The sequence below is a fragment of the Manihot esculenta genome, chromosome 15 (assembly GCF_001659605.2).
Source record: "Manihot esculenta cultivar AM560-2 chromosome 15, M.esculenta_v8, whole genome shotgun sequence".
Classification (NCBI taxonomy): domain Eukaryota; kingdom Viridiplantae; phylum Streptophyta; class Magnoliopsida; order Malpighiales; family Euphorbiaceae; genus Manihot; species Manihot esculenta.
In genome coordinates this window covers 8,224,281-8,244,686 of record NC_035175.2, presented here as the reverse complement: position 1 = coordinate 8,244,686, position 20,406 = coordinate 8,224,281, and the positions used below count along the sequence as shown (strand labels likewise).

At 37.3% G+C, this 20,406-nt stretch overlaps 2 protein-coding genes across 2 annotated transcripts; both read right to left on the bottom strand.

Moving 5' to 3' along the window:
• Nucleotides 1-12,107: 12,107 nt before the first annotated feature.
• On the bottom strand, nt 12,108-13,786 carry LOC110602450 (peroxidase 15). The gene is made up of 4 exons (XM_021739978.2): nt 13,509-13,786; nt 13,198-13,389; nt 12,829-12,997; nt 12,108-12,663 (listed from the first exon to the last, which is right to left on the bottom strand). The coding sequence occupies exons 1-4, from the start codon at nt 13,740-13,742 to the stop codon at nt 12,206-12,208; spliced, it is 1,053 nt and encodes a 350-aa protein (XP_021595670.1). The 5' UTR covers nt 13,743-13,786; the 3' UTR covers nt 12,108-12,205.
• Nucleotides 13,787-16,687: 2,901 nt separating this feature from the next.
• On the bottom strand, nt 16,688-18,221 carry LOC110602677 (peroxidase N). Its single transcript, XM_021740244.2, has 4 exons — nt 17,950-18,221; nt 17,678-17,860; nt 17,371-17,536; nt 16,688-17,295 (listed from the first exon to the last, which is right to left on the bottom strand). The coding sequence occupies exons 1-4, from the start codon at nt 18,163-18,165 to the stop codon at nt 16,874-16,876; spliced, it is 987 nt and encodes a 328-aa protein (XP_021595936.1). The 5' UTR covers nt 18,166-18,221; the 3' UTR covers nt 16,688-16,873.
• Nucleotides 18,222-20,406: the final 2,185 nt, after the last annotated feature.

The following is a 20,406-nucleotide window of genomic DNA, read 5'->3' as shown; positions in this document are numbered from 1 at the left end:
TTCTCCAAGTGTGAGTTTTGGCTGAGGAGCATTTCGTTCTTGGGGCATGTAGTGTCAGAGAATGGGATTGAGGTGGAACCCAAGAAGACAGAGACTGTGGCTAACTGGCCTAGACCCACTTCAGTGACAGAGATCAGGAGTTTCTTGGGTTTGGCAGGTTACTACAGGAGGTTCGTTCAGGACTTCTCAAAGATAGCAGCTCCTCTGATCAGACTAACCAGGAAGAATCAGAAGTTTCTGTGGACCGACCAGTGCGAGGAGAGTTTTGAAGAGCTTAAGAAGAGGTTGACTTCAGCACCAGTTTTAGCTCTGCCATCTAGTGGAGAGGACTTTACAGTCTTTTGTGATGCGTCCCGTGTGGGACTGGGTTGTGTGCTTATGCAGAATGAGAGGGTGATTGCTTATGCTTCTAGGCAGCTAAAGAAGCATGAGTTGAATTACCCCACACATGACCTTGAGATGGCAGCAGTGATCTTTGCACTCAAGATGTGGAGGCACTACCTCTATGGGGTAAAATGTGAGATCTTCACAGATCATAAAAGCCTGCAGTACATCCTGAGTCAAAGAGATTTGAATTTGAGACAGAGGAGGTGGGTAGAGTTGCTAAGTGACTATGATTGCAAGATTCAGTATCATCCGGGTAAGGCGAATGTCGTGGCAGACGCTTTAAGCCGGAAGTCACTAGGCAGTCTATCCCACATCACGGCAGAGAGGAGACCAGTGGTGAAGGAGCTTTACAAGCTCATTGAGGAAGGTCTACAGTTGGAGTTATCTGGTACAGGCGCCTTAGTTGCTCAGATGAAAGTGACACCTGTGTTTCTGGAGCAAGTGGCTCAGAAACAGCATGAGGACCCAGAGTTAGTGAAGATCGCCAGGACTGTTCAGTCAGGCAAGGACAGTGAGTTCAGATTCGACAATAAGGGGATCCTCCGCTATGGGAGTCGATTATGTGTACCAGATGACATTGGGCTAAAAGGAGACATTATGAGAGAGGCTCATAATGCAAGATACAACATTCACCCCGGAGCCACCAAGATGTATCAAGATCTGAAAAAGGTTTATTGGTGGCCAGTTATGAAGAAAGAAGTGGCACAGTTTGTGTCAGCCTGCGAAGTGTGTCAGAGGATGAAGCTGGAACATCAGAAGCCGGCTGGAATGCTTAACCCGCTACCTATTCCAGAGTGGAAATGGGAGAATATAGCTATGGACTTCGTAGTGGGGTTACCGGCGACGTCCAACAGATTGGACTCCATATGGGTGATTGTGGACAGACTCACCAAATCTGCTCACTTCATCCCTGTCAGGAGTGGCTATTCTGTGGACAAGTTAGCGCAGGTGTACGTTGATGAGATAGTCAGACTGTATGGGGTTCCTGTTTCTATAGTGTCAGATAGAGGGCCCCAATTCACCTCCAGGTTTTGGCGGAGTCTGCAGGATGCTATGGGTACTAGATTGGATTTCAGCACTGCCTTCCACCCACAGACAGACGGACAGTCAGAGAGGACCATCCAGACTATCGAGGATATGCTTAGAATGTGTGTGCTAGACTTTGGCGGTTCTTGGAGGCAGCATCTGCCTTTGGTAGAGTTTGCCTACAATAACAGCCATCATGCTAGCATCGGGATGGCTCCATATGAAGCTTTATATGGAAGGAAGTGCAGGTCACCTGTTTGCTGGGAGGAAGTAGGAGAAAAGGCCTTGGCAGGGCCTGAACTAGTAGAGATCACCAGCAGGGTGGTACCCTTAATCAGAGAAAGAATCAAGACAGCTGCAAGCAGACAGAAGAGTTATGCAGACATCCGCAGAAGACTAGTAGAGTTTCAGGAGGGGGATCTGGTATTGCTCAAGGTGTCTCCAATGAAAGGAGTGGTTCGCTTTGGGAAGAAAGGTAAACTAGCCCCACGATACATCGGACCCTTTGAAATCTTGCAAAAGATTGGGAATGTGTCGTACAAGCTGGATTTACCTGCTTCTATGGCAAGAATCCATCCGGTTTTCCATGTTTCTATGTTGAGAAAATTCGTGTCAGATCCGGGCAAGGTTCTTAGTGAACCTGATGTGGAGATCCAAGAGGATCTCACCTATGTTGAGCAGCCAGTACGGATCTTAGACACTCAGATCAGAAAGCTGAGAAACAAGGAAATCCCGATGGTGAAAGTCCTGTGGAACCACCACAATATGGAAGAATGCACTTGGGAGACACGGGAGTCTATGCTCCGGCAATATCCTCATCTCTTTTAAGGTTAGTCTCTATGTGTTTATGTGTGTATGTTATGTTGTTATGCTATGCATGTACTAGTTGAGGAACATTCGGGGACGAATGTTCTTAAGGGGGGGAGAATGTAATACCCGGCTAGACTCCGGTATCGGAATTCCTACCGTCCGGTAGAATCTCGGATGTCGGAGACCTCTAGAAGGGTAAAAATCATGTTTTTGTAAAATGTTTTCATGTTTCTAATGGTTTTCAGTATGAAACAAAATGAGTTTTTGCTCGAAAATAGCATTGGAGGAAAACCCAGGTTCGGCCGCCGAAAGTCAGGTTCGGCCGCCGAACATGCATGCGTTTTGGAGGCACGTTAGGCCCCCGAAAGCATGAGTTAGGGAAGTTCAGGTTCGGCCGCCGAAAGTCAAGTTCGGCCGCCGAACATTTGCATGGATGCGGAGGCACATTCGGCCCCCGAACGTGGTCTGGCCAGCCACCTATAAAAGGGTCCCTTAGCCGAAAATGGGCGAGCTTTTTCTCCCCATTTCGGCCAAGGTGAGCATTCCGCCATCCTTCCCCTATCTTGAGTTTTTCCTTCCTTTTTCCATGATCTTTACAAGTTTATAACTTTGGTTTTGAAGATCTTTGAGCTTAGAACGAGTTTTGGAGCTTGGAGACCAAAAGTTGGAACTTCTTCCATCTCCAAGTTTAGATCTCCTCAACCCACGATCTTCAAGAGGTAAGAGCCGATTCTAAGCTCAATGTATGATTTAAACAAGTTTTATGAAGTTTTAAGGGGTAGAATGCATGCTAGGGTATGTGTTGAACCTATGGGTTTTTGATGACTTTTTGAACAATGTAGCTTGATTATGTGTGATTGAAGTGTTGTAGATGGGGTATATGCATGTTTGAGGCCCCTAGGAACTTGTATGCATGGTTTGGTTGAAAAATATGCATGTTTGGAAGGTTGGGAGACAAAATGGGCAAAGGGAGCCAAGTTTCTGCCCTTTGGCAGAAACCAGGTTCGGCAGCCGAAGGTACTTTCGGCCGCCGAACATGGCTGGGGAGGCAGGCCTTTCGGCTGCCGAAGTTGCCCCCGAAAAGAGACTTTCGTCTCTGTCTGGCACTTTCGGCCGCCGAAGGTGCCGCCGAACCTACCTGAGTTTCGTCTCTGTCCAGGACTTTCGGCCGCCGAAGGTGCCGCCGAAAGTGCCCTGTTCAACCACTTCATGCATATCTCTATGTGATATTTTCAGGATGTTTTAGGGGGTTTCTGGGGGATATTTTAGAGTCATGTTTATATATGTTTGGTCCCTCATTGGAGTCCACCTGCGTAGGTTCGGACCCGAGGAACCAAGGACCCCAGCAGTGAGCCAGCTGCTACAGAGTTGTCAGAGTCAGCCAGAGGTGAGTGGAACTAAACTTAACCTTTTAAATTAAGAAATGAAATGCTTTTATCATGCTTCATGCATCATGATCATATTATAGGTTGTTTGCATTAGAATTCACGAATATGCCGCATTGCATTGTTGTGATAGATGTTAGTGGATGGACATTAGGATGATTCATTAGCCTTCTGAATACGAAGTCCTGTGGTGCCCATAATAGGGCCGGGCAATAACTCCGAGTACGAAGTCCTGTGGTGCCCATAATAGGGCCGGGCAATACGAAGTCCTGTGGTGCCCATAATAGGGCCGGGCATGGAGTTGAGGGATTTTTGAATCAGTCCATCCGTGGTGTGATTTGTTTGCGCAGTGACGCATTTCATGATGGCATGTTTTAAATATTCTTTTTATAGTTCTACTCACTGGGCATCTAGCTCACCCCTCTCCCCTAACCCCCAGGTTTGCAGGTACGGGATAGATAGAGAAGGCAAGAAGAGAAAAGAAAGTCATATGCATGTAATAGTTAGATTGTGGACATGACAATTGTATTATGATGAAATGTAAAAAAAATATTCAGTATGTTATGTAAAGAGGTTATTGAGGATAGAGTTGTGCTTGACCATAGTATATTGTTAATCCCTTTTGTATGTACATGATCTTATGTTATGATGGTTATGTAAACTAACTCAGCACAGGTTGTCTTGCCTTTAAGGCTTGATGAGATCCCACAGAGGGACTATGTTATGTATATGTTCAGAGTATGCACAGGTTGAGTTAGTTGGTGACAGTATGTGTGAAGAAAAGTTTTAAATTTTTATGCATGTTGTTGATCATGTATGGGATTATACAGGTTCACAGGTTTTATGTCAGGCTTGCTACGGGTCCCGGCGGCCTTAAGTCGACCCGGATCCTAGCGCCGGTAGCGGTCCGATTTTCGGGTCGTTACATTAGCCAAGCATTGGCTACAGGTGAGTGGAACTAAACTTGATGTTTTAAATTGAGAAATGACACGTTTCTAGCATGATCCATGCATCATAAAATGCCATGTTATGTATTAGGTTGTGTTGCATTAGAATCCACGAATATGATGCATTGCATAAGATGATATTTGTATGGATGAATGTTGGATGATCCTTCGCCCTTGATATGAGATCAGATACTATGAGATGAGATATGGCATGAGGTAGCCATACCAGGTCTGTAATACCCTGTTAGAGTCCGGTATCGGAATAACGACCCCAAAATGGACCGTCACCGGCGCTAGGATTCAGGTCGGCTTAAGGCCACCAGAACCCGTAGCAAGCCTGCTATACTCTCTGTGTACCTGTAACTCTCATACATGATCATACATTTTCTGTGAAAATAAAAACTCTTTTCTGAACCAAGGCTTAACCTGTGCATGCACTATCTCTGTACTCTGTACTCTGTACTCTGTACCCCTGGCTAGAGCTTACTCTAGATGGGTTCACTCATATCTGTCAGATCCTGCCCTTGGTGAGTCTTTCTTCATGTTTTCATTAAATCATGCAAAGATTTGATTAGTTTTCATGATTATTTGAAGGTTTTAAGCTAAAAACTCAAAGTTTGAAGTTTGGAGAGTTTGAAGGCAAGTTGCTCCAAAACTCCACGTTAGGATCGTTCATCTTCTTGATTTCAAGAGGTAAGTGAAGATCCTGAGCTTGTTTTTATGTTTTCTGAAGGTTTTATGGGGTTTATGGAGAGAGTTGCATGCATAGGGTAAAAAGAGCGTTTTTGATGATTTTATGTGTAAAGCTTGTTTCTGTGTTGTTTGTGTTGTATGTTTGGGGTTTTTAGGTAGTTTTTGACCCCTTTGAGCATATACATGCGTGTATGCAAGTAGACGAAGTGAGGTGTTTGAGTTGGAGAGGGTTTTGTGCATTGGGCGAAGAGGCAGGGCAAGTTTCTGCCCTGCTGATGAACTCAGGTTCGGCCGCCGAAGGTACATTCGGCCGCCGAACTCCTGAAGAGGTGTGAGGAGGTGGCTTCGGCTGCCCAAGCTTGCCCCCGAGCTTTTGGACTTTCGGCTCTGGAGGGAAGTTCGGCCGCCGAAGGTGCTGCTGAAGGTTAAAGACTTTCGTCTCTGGAGTGCCTTTTGGCCTCCGAAACTTGCCCCCGAAAGGGTTCGGCAGCCGAAAGTAGAGATTCAGCCGCCGAAGGTGCTTGAGTTTCGTCTCTGGAGAGGACTTTCGGCCGCCGAACCTGCCGCCGAAAGTGTTCTGTCCAGCCTTCTCTTGCATACTTTGCATGGATAGTTGAGTGAGTTTAAGGGGATTCTTGGGGAATGTAATAGAGGTAGTCATAAGCTAGTTTGGTCCCTCATTTGAATCCATCTATATAGGTACAGACCAGAGGAACCAGAGAGAGCAGCAGTGAGTACTGCTCCAGAGTTTACAGAGCCTGCAGAGTCAGTCAGTCCAGATAGCCAGAGGTGAGTGGAACTAAACTTAACTCTTTTAATGGAACAATGGAATGTTTTAGCATATCTCATGCATCATGATTATGCAATAGGTTGATTGTATTAGTATCCACGAATATGTTGCATTGCATAGTTATTTGTTGATGTGGGTGAATGCTGAATGATCCAATAGTCTCAGACAGGAAGTCCAGTGTAACAGCCCGGAAACCGATACCCTGCCGTAACGGCTCCAAACTGTTCGGCGCTAGGATCCAGATCGGCTTAAGGCCGCCGGGACCCGTAGCAAGCCTCTACACATCCTGAACTTTAGGTATAATCCCGTGCATGATCAAGCTTTTTCATAAAACTTAGGCTTTGGTCTCACAAAAACCTTTAAACTTGTTTTCCTTACCTCAGCTTGACCTATGCATGAAAACATAGAACCTCATACCAAATGGGTCATCAAGCTTACTTTAAAACATATCCGCTTTGGGTCAAGGGATTGGAACCCTTTCTTCCCTCACGGGCCATTCAAAACTCATAACATTTAAAACATTTTCTCAAGATCATGCATAACAAAAAGGGATTAACCAACACTCTAGGCAAAGCACAATTCTACACATCTCATGCTACAACACATATCTATATTTTTCTTAACTTGGCTCTATCTCTTTATAACATGCTCTTTCCATTCATCATATTCTTGATCTACACAAGGACCATACATCAAGTCCATCTATCATGTCCATATATCATCATGTTCATAACTAAACCATAAAAGCATACAAACATACATAGCATTACATAACATATCATCTCTTTAGCAACTTACATACTATCTCCATAAACATATACATCAAACATCTCTTAAGCATAAACATAAACAAAACAAGCTAAGCTATTACAACCAAACATGGCAACCCATGCTTGAACCTCTTCTATTCCCATAGCTTACTCTGACTGAACTCTGGCTTACTTACTCTGGCCCTGCAAAACTGGGGTTAAGGGAATGGGGTGAGCTACGAGAGCCCAGTGAGTAGAAACAGAGAAAACAGTTCATTTTATTATTCATTATTTATTTAGTTCCTCTATTTTTAGGTATATTATTATTCATTCTATTCTTTCTCTTTCTTTATGCTTTCATGAAATGCGCCATAACACAGAGAAATCATATACTTTTTCCGTCTCGGGGTTCACACAAGCATACAATCCCCACGGAACCTGGTTTCTGAGAGTCCTCGTAAAATGCTAGCATCCTTCCTCTCAGAGGATGGACATGACTTCAAAAATACCCTCTGTCAGTGCCCGGCTCCCCCATAGGAGCTCACAAAGGCCTGTAACATACATGACATGGTGTCTGGTCCACAGAGAGCTCACAAGGACTTTCCTACATGTACTTGTCCGGCTCCCAAAGGACATAGACAAGACTCAATGACAGATATGGGCTATTGAAGTCGCCTCGGTCCACCCTTCACATCATCAACATCAAATAATGCAATGCGTCACCTTCGTGAAACTAGTGCAATCATCCTATAACATATAAACATGATGCATGCATATGCTTTAGGCATTTGAATTCCTTAAAATAAAAGATGCATTAAACATTGGATTTTCTTAAAGTAAAAGATTGAGTTAGTTCTACTCACCTGAAGCCACTGCTCAACAAACTCAGGGTCAACTAGCACTGAAGCTAGACACCTCTCCTCAGGTCCAATCCTACACAGATGGACTCACATGAGGTACTAAACACATTCTAACAACTCATAAGAAACTCCCCAAAAACCCCTCTAAACATCACTTAAACATGCATAGAAAACAGCCATGAAAAGGCTGGACAGGCACTTTCGGCGGCACCTTCGGCGGCCGAAAGTCTCCTCCAGAGACGAAACTCGGGTAGGTTCGGCGGCACCTTCGGCGGCCGAACCCTCTCTCCAGAGACGAAAGTCAGGCACTTTCGGCGGCCGAACATTTCCTTCGGCGGCCGAAAGTCTGCTTTCAAGCCACAACTCAACTTTCGGGGGCAAGGTTAGGCGGCCAAACCATGCATCCAACGGCACGTTCGGCGGCCGAAACCACCTTCGGCGGCCGAACCTGAGTTCATCAGAACTCAGCCTTTGCACACCAGCCTTCCAAACCTCACAAAACACCCCAAACCTCACATACTCTCTCCCAAGCATGCATACACACTCCCACAAGCATAGAGAGCAAAGAAACTAGCTTAAACTCCTCAACACATCATCACATAACATACATTGGGCATAAAACCCACATAAACCCTTAACATGCATATCTACCCATTCTAACATAAAACCTTCATAAAACTTACTTAAAACTTCATGAAAACTCAAGGGAAACCAAGATCTACACTTACCTCTTGAAGATCGAGGGTTGGTGCGATCCCTAACTCGGAGGTGTGGAGAATCCAAGCTCCAAAAGCTCCAAGCTCCCAAAACTCCTTTCAAGCTTTAAATCTTCAAACACAAGGGTAGAAATCATGAAAAACTTGAGAGATGGGTAGAGAAAACATGAAAACGACCAAAGGAAGGCATAAACTCACCTGAGCTCGAGAATGGGGAGAAAACTCTCCCATTTCCGATCTGAGGGCCCTTTATAGGTGGCCTGGTCGAAGACCTTCGGCAGCCTAACGTGCCCCCTAAACTCATGCATGTTCGGCGGCCGAACTTGACTTTCGGCGGCCGAACCTTGGCTCGTTTAAACAAGACTTTCGGAGGCCAAAGGCGCTCCCGAAGCCTTCACATGTTCGGCGGCCGAACTTGACTTTCGGCGGCCGAACCTGGCAAATGCCTCCTTGGTCTTTCTCTTCAAAAACTCAACTCTTTTCTATTTAAAACCATAAAATACTTAAAAACATTTTAGAAAACCTTTCCTTTACCCTTGCTCTACCCCCCCCAAAGAGGGTCCGACACCCGAGATTCCACCGGACGGTAGGAATTCCGATGTCTGAACGAGCGGGGTCTTACATCCAGGAGCCTTTGACTACACCCTGGCAGGTATAGTAAAGACCAGGAGCCTTTGACTACGCCCTGGCAGTTATAGTAAAGACCAGGAGCCTTTGACTACGCCCTGGCAATGGTAAGTACAGAGGTGTTATATACACATATACATATATGACAGGAAGACCAGGTGCTCGATTCTACGCCCTGGCACAGAGTTACTGGGACTATGTGGTGACAGGTTTACTCTTGATGTGGTTTATCTGTGTTATGACGCATTCCATGAGATCATGTTTTACTGAGATGTTTTACTGTTCTACTCACTGGGCTATAGAGCTCATCCCACTCCCTTACTCCCAGTTTTGCAGGTTCAGTATACAGTGTACAGGGCAAGTCAGCAGAACATAGAAAGAGTAAAGAGAAATGTAATAGTGTAGAGTGGACATGTAACGTAAAAGAGATGTAATAGTTATGTTTTCAGTTACAGATGTGCTTGACTTAGTTGTTTGTGTTGTAAAGCTGTTGTTATGTACATGATCTGTATATGTATATATTTTACAGCGTATGTGAAATACCAGGCTTAACAGATATGAGTGAACCCATCTAGAGTAAGCTCTAGCCAGGGGTACAGAGTACAGAGTACAGAGTACAGAGTACAGAGATAGTGCATGCACAGGTTAAGCCTTGGTTCAGAAAAGAGTTTTTATTTTCACAGAAAATGTATGATCATGTATGAGAGTTACAGGTACACAGAGAGTATAGCAGGCTTGCTATGGGTTCTGGCGGCCTTAAGCCGACCTGAATCCTAGCGCCGGTGACGGTCCATTTTGGGGTCGTTACAAGGTCGCTCCTGGATAGTCCAGGTCGCTCCTGGTACTATGAGTTAGACAGTCAGCCTGTCAAATCAGATAAGAGAAGTCCAGGTGATGACCTAGTCTCCTTGGCACAGTAGGACATGTTGTGATATGAGTCAGATAAGAGAAGTCCAGGTGATGACCTAGTCTCCTTGGCACAGCAGGACATATTACGATATGTAGTAAAGGGCTATTGGTGACAAGTTCATCCGTGAGATGATATGTTTGTGATAAGTTCATCCGTGAGATGATATGTTTGTGATGTGATGCATTTCATAAAAACATATAACGAATGAATTGTTTTATGGTTCCTCCTCACTGGGCTATAGAGCTCATCCCACTCCCTTAACCCCAGTTTTGCAGGTTCTGAGATAGCTATGGGAAGTCAAATTCAGCAAGAGTAAAGAGGAAAGATATGCATGAATGTATGTGTGTAATAGTATAGTGGACATGATGTAATTAACAGATTAGTTGTAATGTAATACATAGATATGTACTGTCATATACTGGATAGACTTGTGTTTTCCCTAATGTCTTTGCTGTAGTGTAGTGTATGATTAATCCCTTTGTACATGGATCCTGTTTTACGTTTCTTGATGAGAAATGTGTGATTCAGGCTTAATGTATGGCTTTGATGAGATACCAGTGGGTTGTGTTCGGGAAGAAAGGGTATCAATCCCTTGACCCACAACAGTCAGTAGTCACTGGTATAGGTCCTGAGAGCCTTTTCAGACTTGCATATCTGAGTAAGCATAGTTAAGCCTGATAGTTGTATAGGATTGTTGAGTATGTTTTTGATCATGTCTGGGATGTATCAGGTACACAGAGATATGTTCGGCTTACTACGGGTCCCGGCGGCCTTATGCCAAACTGGATCCTAGTGCCGGTAATGGTTCAGGCCGTTACAGAGGGGTATAGGTTTCTGGGTCGTTACATATATATACATAATTTTAAAATTATGCAATTTCTTAAAAATTCAGTAAACAAAAGACATGAATTAAATTGATAGCTTCCACGACACAATTTTATGTTTTATTTTTCAAATACTTTTTTAAATGGGATTAATAAAGTAATTAAAATTTCAATCGGCCATGTGATTGTTTGAAATTAAAAATTTGATAAAAAATTAAATCAATTAAATTATTTTCTTATAAAATTTTATTTATAATAAAAAATTTTAAATTTTTTTTATCATGTATAAACAGTGGCGGAGCCAGGAGCTTTCCTTTGGTAGGGTATCGGTTGCGCCGCTGCGGCATCACCGGCTGCGCCGCTGCGCCACCTTCATCCCCTTCAAAGCATTTTCCGGTCGTCGGTACGGCACGTGCCCCTTGTCGTACCTTTCCTCCGCCCCTGTGTATAAAAATAAAATTATGAATAATTTTATAAAAATTTATTTCAATTTTTTTTATTATAAAATCATTCCGATTGAAAGAGTTAAAAAAAAAAATTAAAAAAATATTTTTTTATTATGAATACATATATAAATATATATTATCATCATATGTTAAATAAATAAATTTTAATAAAAAAGTATATCATAGACTTAATTTAGTGATAAATGCATCTGAATAAATAAATAAATTTTGATAAAAAAAGCACTTACAACTTAATTTAGTGATAAATACATCTAAAGAAAGGTGTTAGATTTTTTTCCTTCAATTTTTAATTCTCATTTCTAAAAAAACATTTTGAGTAAAGAAAAGAGAACAAATTAAAGTTAATTATAAATCAAACTACCAACAAGTGACGTGCAACCCAAGCAAGACAGCTTGTGATGTTTTATTTTCTTATATAATTACAGAAATGATCTATTCACGTTATATATATCCATCCATTAAAAAATAATTTTTTTAAATAAATATTTCATAAATATTAAATTTCTAACCTAATTTATGAAGAATTTTTGAAGTGCAATGTCAACGCCTCACTTCTTTCTTTCACGTGACTTTGTTTTTTTATTTTTTTTAAGCGGTAGTCCGGATCAAACGGTGAATTTATTGTTGTTTTCTTTTTCTTTTTCTTCGTAAAAATCTGGTTTGTTTTTCTAAAAAATTCCGAGGAGACACTTGTTTGGTTGCTTTCCAGGAATACGCCTTCTGTTCTTTTGGAGGTTGATTCACAATTGGTTTTTCAATGCTGTAAATTCTTATATGGTATATCATTTTGAAGCTGGTTTAATTATTATTATTTTTTATTCCTAACACAAAGTTATTTATTTAGAAAAATTATTTCATATATTTGAAGTTCTAAATTTTAGGATTCTTTGTACTCGCACTAGCATCAATCATTTCACAAAATAATAAAAAGCTTATATGGGTAAAAGAGCATACTTCAAATGTCTATTATAATTCCCCATTTATTTTAGCATAATACACAAGATTTTTATTAAATCACATGGAGCTAACGAGAAGAGTGTCTGCTCCGCTTGATGAATCTCCATTAACTATCCTACAATTCAACCTAACTTCTCCAGCAGTTCCTGTTGAGACGTTGAGATTTCCCATTCTGATCATTGACACCACAAAGCTTTCAAAGAAAGCAGTCTGGTTAGCACTAAAATTTTTAACAATTTTAGCAGTATCAGCTCCAGGAGTTGAAAATAGTTCTTGGTCAGTCTGAAGAAGGCCTTCTCCAATTAGAAGATTTGAGTAATAATCATTGTCAAAAGTATCTGGAGTTGTGGGATCGAAATTAGCTAATACAGTGGTATTTCCTCCTTGGGGACATAGTTTTCGGAGAATTTGCAAATAAGTTGTGTTCAACGTTGGGTCTGGAAGACCAGTGTTATTGAAGTTGTATAAACGGTGGATAAATCCTCCACATTGAGCTCTTCCAAATGTATGAGCACCTGATCAATGCCAAGGAAAAGTTTATTCAATATAATTACAATAGTTTTATATTACCAATTATCAACATTGAAATGAAAATTAAAAATTTGCATCCAGTGGCATTAAGAGTTTTTGCAATGAGTTATTAGAGAGTATTATTTGAAAAAAGAATAATTGAAAATTACCTGATAGGGCAACTAGATCAGTGTTGTCGTTGAGGCCGATGGCGATGAAGGCGGCCTTGAGACCCTGGAGGGGCAAGAAGGGACCTGGAAGGTTTGTATTAGCTAGACTTCTGTTTGCTGTTCTGCTATCTCTCCTTCCAAGTAAACTTCTCCATATTGGCCCTCCTGACTGCATATAGCTAGCCATCAACTCCATCATTATTACATACATTGGTCAATCATCACCATCGCTATCGACTTAGATTTACTCAACATGTTCATGTTAAATTTTTCTTGAATGGGCCTTTTCTTCCCTCCCAAGGCAATTCGATGTAATAAAATTCAATTTCTTATTGGAAAAAAAGAAAACATAATGAAAGAAAACATTACCAAAGCAACAGATTCTTGAGCTGCAATGGCGAGAATATCAGCACAAGAAACAACGCCAGGACACGCATACTCCAACCAAGCCTTCATTTTATCAACAACATCAAACCCTCTGAGTGAGTTATTATTGGGAAGAGCTTCCTTCTCGCTCAATATAGTGTCACTGTTGTCCAGCAAAACTGAGGCATCACAACCCTGTTACAATATCAACACAACATTTGAACTCCTCATTAATGAAATCAAGGCCTCATCTAAGATCACAGAAACAATAAATAAAAGAAGAGAAAAAAAAGATGATGATTATTGAAGTTTACTTGAACAAAGCAGTCATGGAAGTGAAGCCTGATGAGGCTGGCACCAATCCTTGCATCAGTTTGCAAGGCTTCTGCGATGACTACACGAATAATGTCGGAGGCAAATGGGCAGCTTTCATCATAAAATGCTGGAGATAGCTGAGCATTGGCCAAGCCTCCTGATGATTCAATCAGAATTGCACATAAAGCTATCAGCACCAACATCAATGGAGAGGAATGCATCGTCTTTCTCATTGAATCGGTCTAAGGAATGTTGAGAAATGATCTCATTGAAGATTTCATTTATAGACCAATAAGAGTGGGAAGCAGCTGGGGCAGTTGCACAGCCATTTTCATTTAATTATACTTTTTTCGTAGGACCATTTGCATTTGCTTTTATTTTCTCATCTATCAACTCCGGCCTATTCGTTACGTGATTATGTCTGGGGAAGGTAATTGGTGATGAAAGATTTGAGACATATGGATTATATATTGTGTGATTAATTATTGACTCGAATAGATTAAATATGATTTTATATCTTAACTTCCAACGTTGTAATTATAATATTAAATTTTTAAGTTTCTAACATCTGCATCTTCTTACTTTGAAATGAATTAAATGATTGAAAAAATTTGCCAAAATTCGATTTAAATAATTAAATAATATATATTTTTACTAATAACTTGTCTAATATTTCATACATCTATTTTTATTAAAATTTATATAATAATTCTATTCATCTTATAATTTTTATTAATTTATTTTTTAATTATTTCAAAATATTATCCACTTTACTTTTTTATATTATAATTAATATATAAATTCACTATTATATAACTTTATTTAATTTATCCTACTTTCCATAGAATCACTTCTTAAATGTTTTTTTCTCAAATAAAAATTCTAACCATCTCTTAATTTTTAATACAAATCACATGATATTAGTAATATTTTTATTGTCTCAATAAAATTCAATATCTTCATCATTTTCTATTACAAAGTATATAATTAAAAAGTAAATAGAAAAAAATTATTTTTTAATTAAAATAATAATAATTTTTAATGTACATTTAAACAATAAAATAAAAAAATTATAAGATAAAATAAACAATATTTTATGTTTTAAAAAATTTAATATTTTTATAAAAATAATTAAAAAAATCTAAAATAGCCATTAATGGGAAAGGAAATTTAAAGCATTATTCCTCCGCCTTCTTAGAAGTTAACACATCGGACATTCTAACTTGTATTTGTAGTTATAGAAGGCAGAAGCAGGATGACGGGAGCTGGGACACTGTGGCGCTGAAATAAATAGCTACATTAAAATTTTTTTAATTAATTTTTAATAGGGCAATTGGACATTTAATTATCCAATAAATTTTTATTGCAAAATTTGGCAGAAGTCTTCTTTTGACTTTTTAATTTTTTTCGTGCAAGCAACCTCTTTTGTGTATGATCAAATTTTCTTTACTCGGAAATTAATTAGGAAATCTTAATAACAATTTTTATTTTAATTCCTTAACTAAGAATTTATTAAGTAAAATTATTTATATATAATAAACTAATTACAAACTAAATACTGATTTTTATTTATATATTCACAATGATTCAATACAGTTAATCATTAATTTTATAAATTAATGAAAATTAGAACTAAGCTTACTGTTATTCAATTTCAATTTAATTTTTAATTTTAAAAATTTTATGTAAGCCTTTCATGTGAAATTTTATAATTATCAAAACAATTTTAATATTATTAACTTAAAATTCATTCATTTTACTAACCATAACTGGAAACTAATTAATTCTAAGTATTTAAACTATTAAAAATTTTAAGTTTTAATTATTTAAAGTTAATAAAATATATATATTATTTATAAAAACAATAAATACTAATTATTATTTGAAAAAAAATTATATTTATCAATTTTAATTAACATATAGTTGATAATGATCTAACTGTTCAAATCATGGGCTCTCTGGTCTGCCTCTAGTTTTTTTTTTTTTTTTTTTTGGAAGGAAATAAAATATTGTTGGGAATTAAGTTAGGTTTGGATTTTAAGTAATTAATTAGGCTAATTATATGTTTTTTTGACTTTCTGAAAAATAAGTGAGATCATTTAGGTTTGACATGGCAGCTGTAAATGTGGAATATATGCCACTTGGATCACACTTCCACGCTTATGTGTTTGATTTCAGCTACATAATTTCATTAATTAATAAGAAGTTAATTAATTAATTATCTTCAATTAAGGCTGTGCATCATCAATTTAGTATTAATCCAGACTTTTGACTGTACTATTGCCTTATAATATATTTTATTATTTTCACAAAATAAAATAGTTTTGTTCACGCATGGAATGGAATAGTTGTATTTTCATCAACAAAGACTTGTTTGCATTGTAATTAAGAAGGTGATCGTGACTTCAGGATATACAGCCACACCTAATTATTAATATGTTCAAAATAATACAATATATAAGAATGTGTATTATATGATTAATAAATATAATTTGATTTTGTTTTATTATTAAAATATTTTGGATATTTTAAAAATTTTGAATCTACTTATTTTATTTACGGATAATTTTTTTTATACATTTTATTTACGAACAATTATAAAGTGGTTGAAACCTCAATTTCAAAAAAAAAAAAACAGTGGTTGACACCTTTTTTATATATCCAAGGATTCTAAATACTAAATCATTGAACTATAATTTTAATTTTTTTTTTTATAAATTAAATGATTTTTCCAATTTCCCAACTCTTCGCATTTTCACTCAAATTAGAATTACCTTGAGCCTAAAAGCATTTTCATTTAAAATTAAATTAAATTAAATTAAATTAAATAGTTAAAAATTAAAATTTTGATATTTACAAAAATTAAATCGAATTAATTTTAATTAAAAATCAAATCGAATCGATCTAATTTAATTTAATTCAATTCGATTTGATTGATTTGAATTTTTAATAAATTTTTTATTTTTTATTAATATTTTAAAATTTAAATAGAATATTTTAATTTTAATATGATCTAATCTCTTGATTAATTTTATTGTTTTGATTTTTTTTAATTAAAATTTTTAAAATAAAAAATTAAATCGAATGAAAATAAATAAAAAATTAAATTAAAATTTTAAATTAATTTAATTGAATCAAATTTTTTAATTTAAACCAAATATTTTGGGCCAGGCGCCACAATATAAATGCATGTTTATCTATTAATGTGCAGAACAACGACAACAAAGCAACACCTCTAATTGTAATTAAAAAGAGCTCTAGTGGCTCATGACTCACCAATCACTCTTCTTCAATATTAAAACGGCAACATTTTACTGCGTACTAATCCTTATTTATAATCACAACCCTACCTCCTTACAATGATTTAAGAATTAACAACTCTGCAATTCTTCCTGATCTCTCCACTAGACCCTGTGAGTGGACTTATATTCCCCATTTTTATCATCGAATTTGCAAAATCATCAAAGAAAAGCTTGTTGTTACTGCTGTAGCTTTCAACAATACTTTTGGTTGTCGAATCAGCCAAACTGCTTGAAAACAGAACTTGGTCTGAACCAAGCAGCCCCCTATTGTTTACCAAATTCTTGAAATAATGGTTGTCAAATAGATCGGCAGAGTCCCGATCAAAAACCGTGGTCTTGTTTCCGTCTCCGTTTATCGGACATAGGTTTTGCAGATCAGACAACATACTCGATTCCAATGTATTGTCAGGAGCTCCAGTTCCTGAGAAGTTGAACAATCTATTGCTGAAGGTGGCACATTTTGCTAGTCCAATTGTGTGACCACCTGCACTTGAAAAATAACCATTATTGAGCGCACTAAGTAATTTTACAAATTAGTCCAAATCTTTGTGAGGATTACCTGATAAGGACACAACATCGGTGATGTTGAGGCCTACAGCAGCATATTTGGCAATGATTGCGTCTAGGTTGTCAAACGGAGAAGGCAATGAAATATTTGCCTGTGCTTTGCTAGACACCGTTCCATCTCTTCTTCCAAGGAGAACTTTCCATGATGGCCCTCCACTCTAAGAGCCATTAATATAAGTTATATATATATATAAAAAAAATCACAGTATTAATTAATCAAATTTTTTTTTAAAAAATTCTGTATAGTTTCATGATAAATTAAGTGTCTAAGAATTTTAGATGGACAAGGTCGAACTAACCAAGAGAGTAGAATCTCGGGCAGCTAAGGCAAGTATGTCAGCACAAGATACAACTCCACTACACTGACTTTCCACGGCAGATTTTATAGCGTCCACAACTTCAAATCCTCTTGCTGAGTTTAAATTAGCTGCCGAGAACTTCTCAACGTCAGTTCCATCCAGCAAAACTGACCCATCACAACCCTGTTATCAAAATTTTTTAATTAAGCAAATTAATGTTTCTGATATAATTCCAACAAAGCCTAGTTTAGAAAATAAAAGACACCACTTACATTAACAAAGCAATCATGAAAATGAAGGCGGAGTAGAGAGGCAGCCATTCGCATTTCGGTCTTGATAGCATTTAGAACCACTCTTCGGACGATTTGAGGAAGTGTAGGACAAGTTTTGGAATAGAAATCAGCAGTGAGTTGAGTTCTCACAGCAACACATAACGTCAAAACAGTCACAAACACAGAGAGACATTGATAGCTGGTTGACCTCTTCATGGCTATTACACTATATTTTCTAACACAAGGCAATTAATGCAATGTCTCAGAGAAACCACATTGAGTTGGATCTATTTATAGCCAATTGTATACAATGAATAGAGTTTATTTTAAGTGCTGGTGATGTATGGCGGCTTTGGCAAGCCATAGTGCTTCTTGTCTGTGTAAAAAAAGCTGCCCTAAAAGATTTGCTATGTGCATAAACCTAACAGATTATCATATTAAATTGCCGACTTTATCCTTAGGCAATAGAGGGGAAAGAAGGGGAAGTTGGGTTCATAATTATCAGATTCAGTGTAATTTAATCTTTCCATGCAAGTTCATGCATGGATCATATTATTATAAAGAGTCTATTTCTTTAAGCTGATCAAAGGCAAATGGTCTGCTATGAGCTTAAGAATTCACAAAGAAGGAAAACACGTTTTCTTAGTTTGCCCAGAAACCATATTTATTTAAATAATCTGCCAATTAAGTGCATGCTTGTGGATGGAAAATATTATGCATGCTTTAAGAGCACTAGTGCTTAGAAGCAAGCTGGCTACACTTTTGAAACCACTGAATTGGGTGCTTGATGATCATATCATGCATGAATTAAGAAGAAAACATAAATTAGAATAAAGATTTTGTCAGTATTAGGCATTTTTGATAAATTGGACAGATGTTTACGGATTCATTTCTGGCCATAGATATTTTAGCATGCTTGAACATGCAAGTTCTTTAATGGCAGCAATTGAACATGGTGATGATGACACAGTGTCCAAAACTTGATGAGTTGTTAAAGTGGAGAAGAGTTGAACACATGCAGAATCTGCACGTCCTTTTCCTATAGGTTTTCATTAAAGTATATATTTTGTCTTACTTTTAACTTTAATGCTAATAAATTTGAGAGTAATTCATATGAACACCTATGGCTCGTAATCATTAAATAATAATCACTCTACAAAGTTGTCAAATTTTGACTTGCTAAGTGGCAAAATTTTTCATTGGAGGGTTGCAAAAGTAAGAAATAGAAATAAGCCTACCCCCTCTCTCTCTCCCGTCTCAAGCAAATATCTAGAATTCAACTTTTGGGCCAAGTATTTTAGATTCATTTGATACTTATCTAAAACAACAAGATTGATGTAAGTTCCTTAATTACATAAAACAGAGGTTACGGTCAGTTCTTAATTCCCTCTCATGACAATAATATGATCATATCAAATAGTTCTCATTGGGAATGTGCCCATTTGAAAAGATGAACTTATGCTTAGGAACTAGAACTCGATTGGCTTAACCAGCATGCTCAAAAGAAGAAAACCCAAAAGCCTTTGAGTTTGGTTTTTATTTAACAATGTAGTTGCTTAGTTTTCTTTCGCCTATTGCTTGTGGATGTACAAATTAGAGCACCACAAGATTTAATCTCCCTTTTAATACACTGATTGGCTAATTTTTTTTGTTTTTTGTCTCTTTTTATCTTTTCCTAAATACACCTATAAAATAGACTTGATTTTAATTTAATTCAAATGGTAAACTAAACTACACCTATAAAATAAACTTGATTACAATTTAATTTAAAAACTTGAACTAAACTACATCAATTCAATATAATTTGATTAGTTCAACTCAATTTAATTCATGTCTAAATCAATCAAAAATCAAAACCATAACCGTTAAATTTTATATATTTACTTCTAAAATATCCTCCATATTTTCAAAAACTCAATTCTCTCAAATATCTCAAACTCTCGATTGATTCAGTAGCATTTCTCTCCAACTCTCAATTTCTTTAATACATGTCCATTTTACCATAGTATTACTTCCAATTTTATTTGTTGGCCTTCTATGGCAACTGTTATATTTTCATTATAACAAATCGATACATTATTGAGCTTCTCAAATATGTTATTCCTTGTATTTTTATTGACAATATAATTTGCGTAAATCAAATTTCAATTATATTTATTTAATTTTATCTATATTTTCACTTGAAAATTTTTAACCAGAATTGAATTTGAGCTTAACCAGCAAATTGTACCATGATAGGTAATTTGATAAGTTTTACCGAGTCGATTGAATTCAAGTCTTTACGGTCAAAATAGTTTTAGGTTAATTTGAATTTTCAGACACCATTCATAATTATTCACTTTACGAAAAAAAAATTAAATAATTTTTACAAAATTATTTATAATTCAATTTTTTTAAATGAAAATATTATAAGTTTAAAAAATTTGAAATTCTTTTATTTCAAAAAAAATATATATC

Excerpts from the sequence above, each read along its gene's own strand:
- LOC110602450 (XM_021739978.2), bottom strand. The coding sequence starts at position 13,742 with ATGAGAAAGACGATGCATTCCTCTCCATTGATGTTGGTGCTGATAGCT. Across the intron at positions 12,998-13,197 it reads CTCAAGAATCTGTTGCTTTG|TCAGGAGGGCCAATATGGAG; the intron begins GTAATGTTTTCT and ends AGCTATATGCAG. Across the intron at positions 12,664-12,828 it reads TGATCTAGTTGCCCTATCAG|GTGCTCATACATTTGGAAGA; the intron begins GTAATTTTCAAT and ends GGCATTGATCAG.
- LOC110602677 (XM_021740244.2), bottom strand. The coding sequence starts at position 18,165 with ATGAAGAGGTCAACCAGCTATCAATGTCTCTCTGTGTTTGTGACTGTT. Across the intron at positions 17,861-17,949 it reads TTCATGATTGCTTTGTTAAT|GGTTGTGATGGGTCAGTTTT; the intron begins GTAAGTGGTGTC and ends TTTTGATAACAG. Across the intron at positions 17,537-17,677 it reads CCCGAGATTCTACTCTCTTG|AGTGGAGGGCCATCATGGAA; the intron begins GTTAGTTCGACC and ends AATGGCTCTTAG.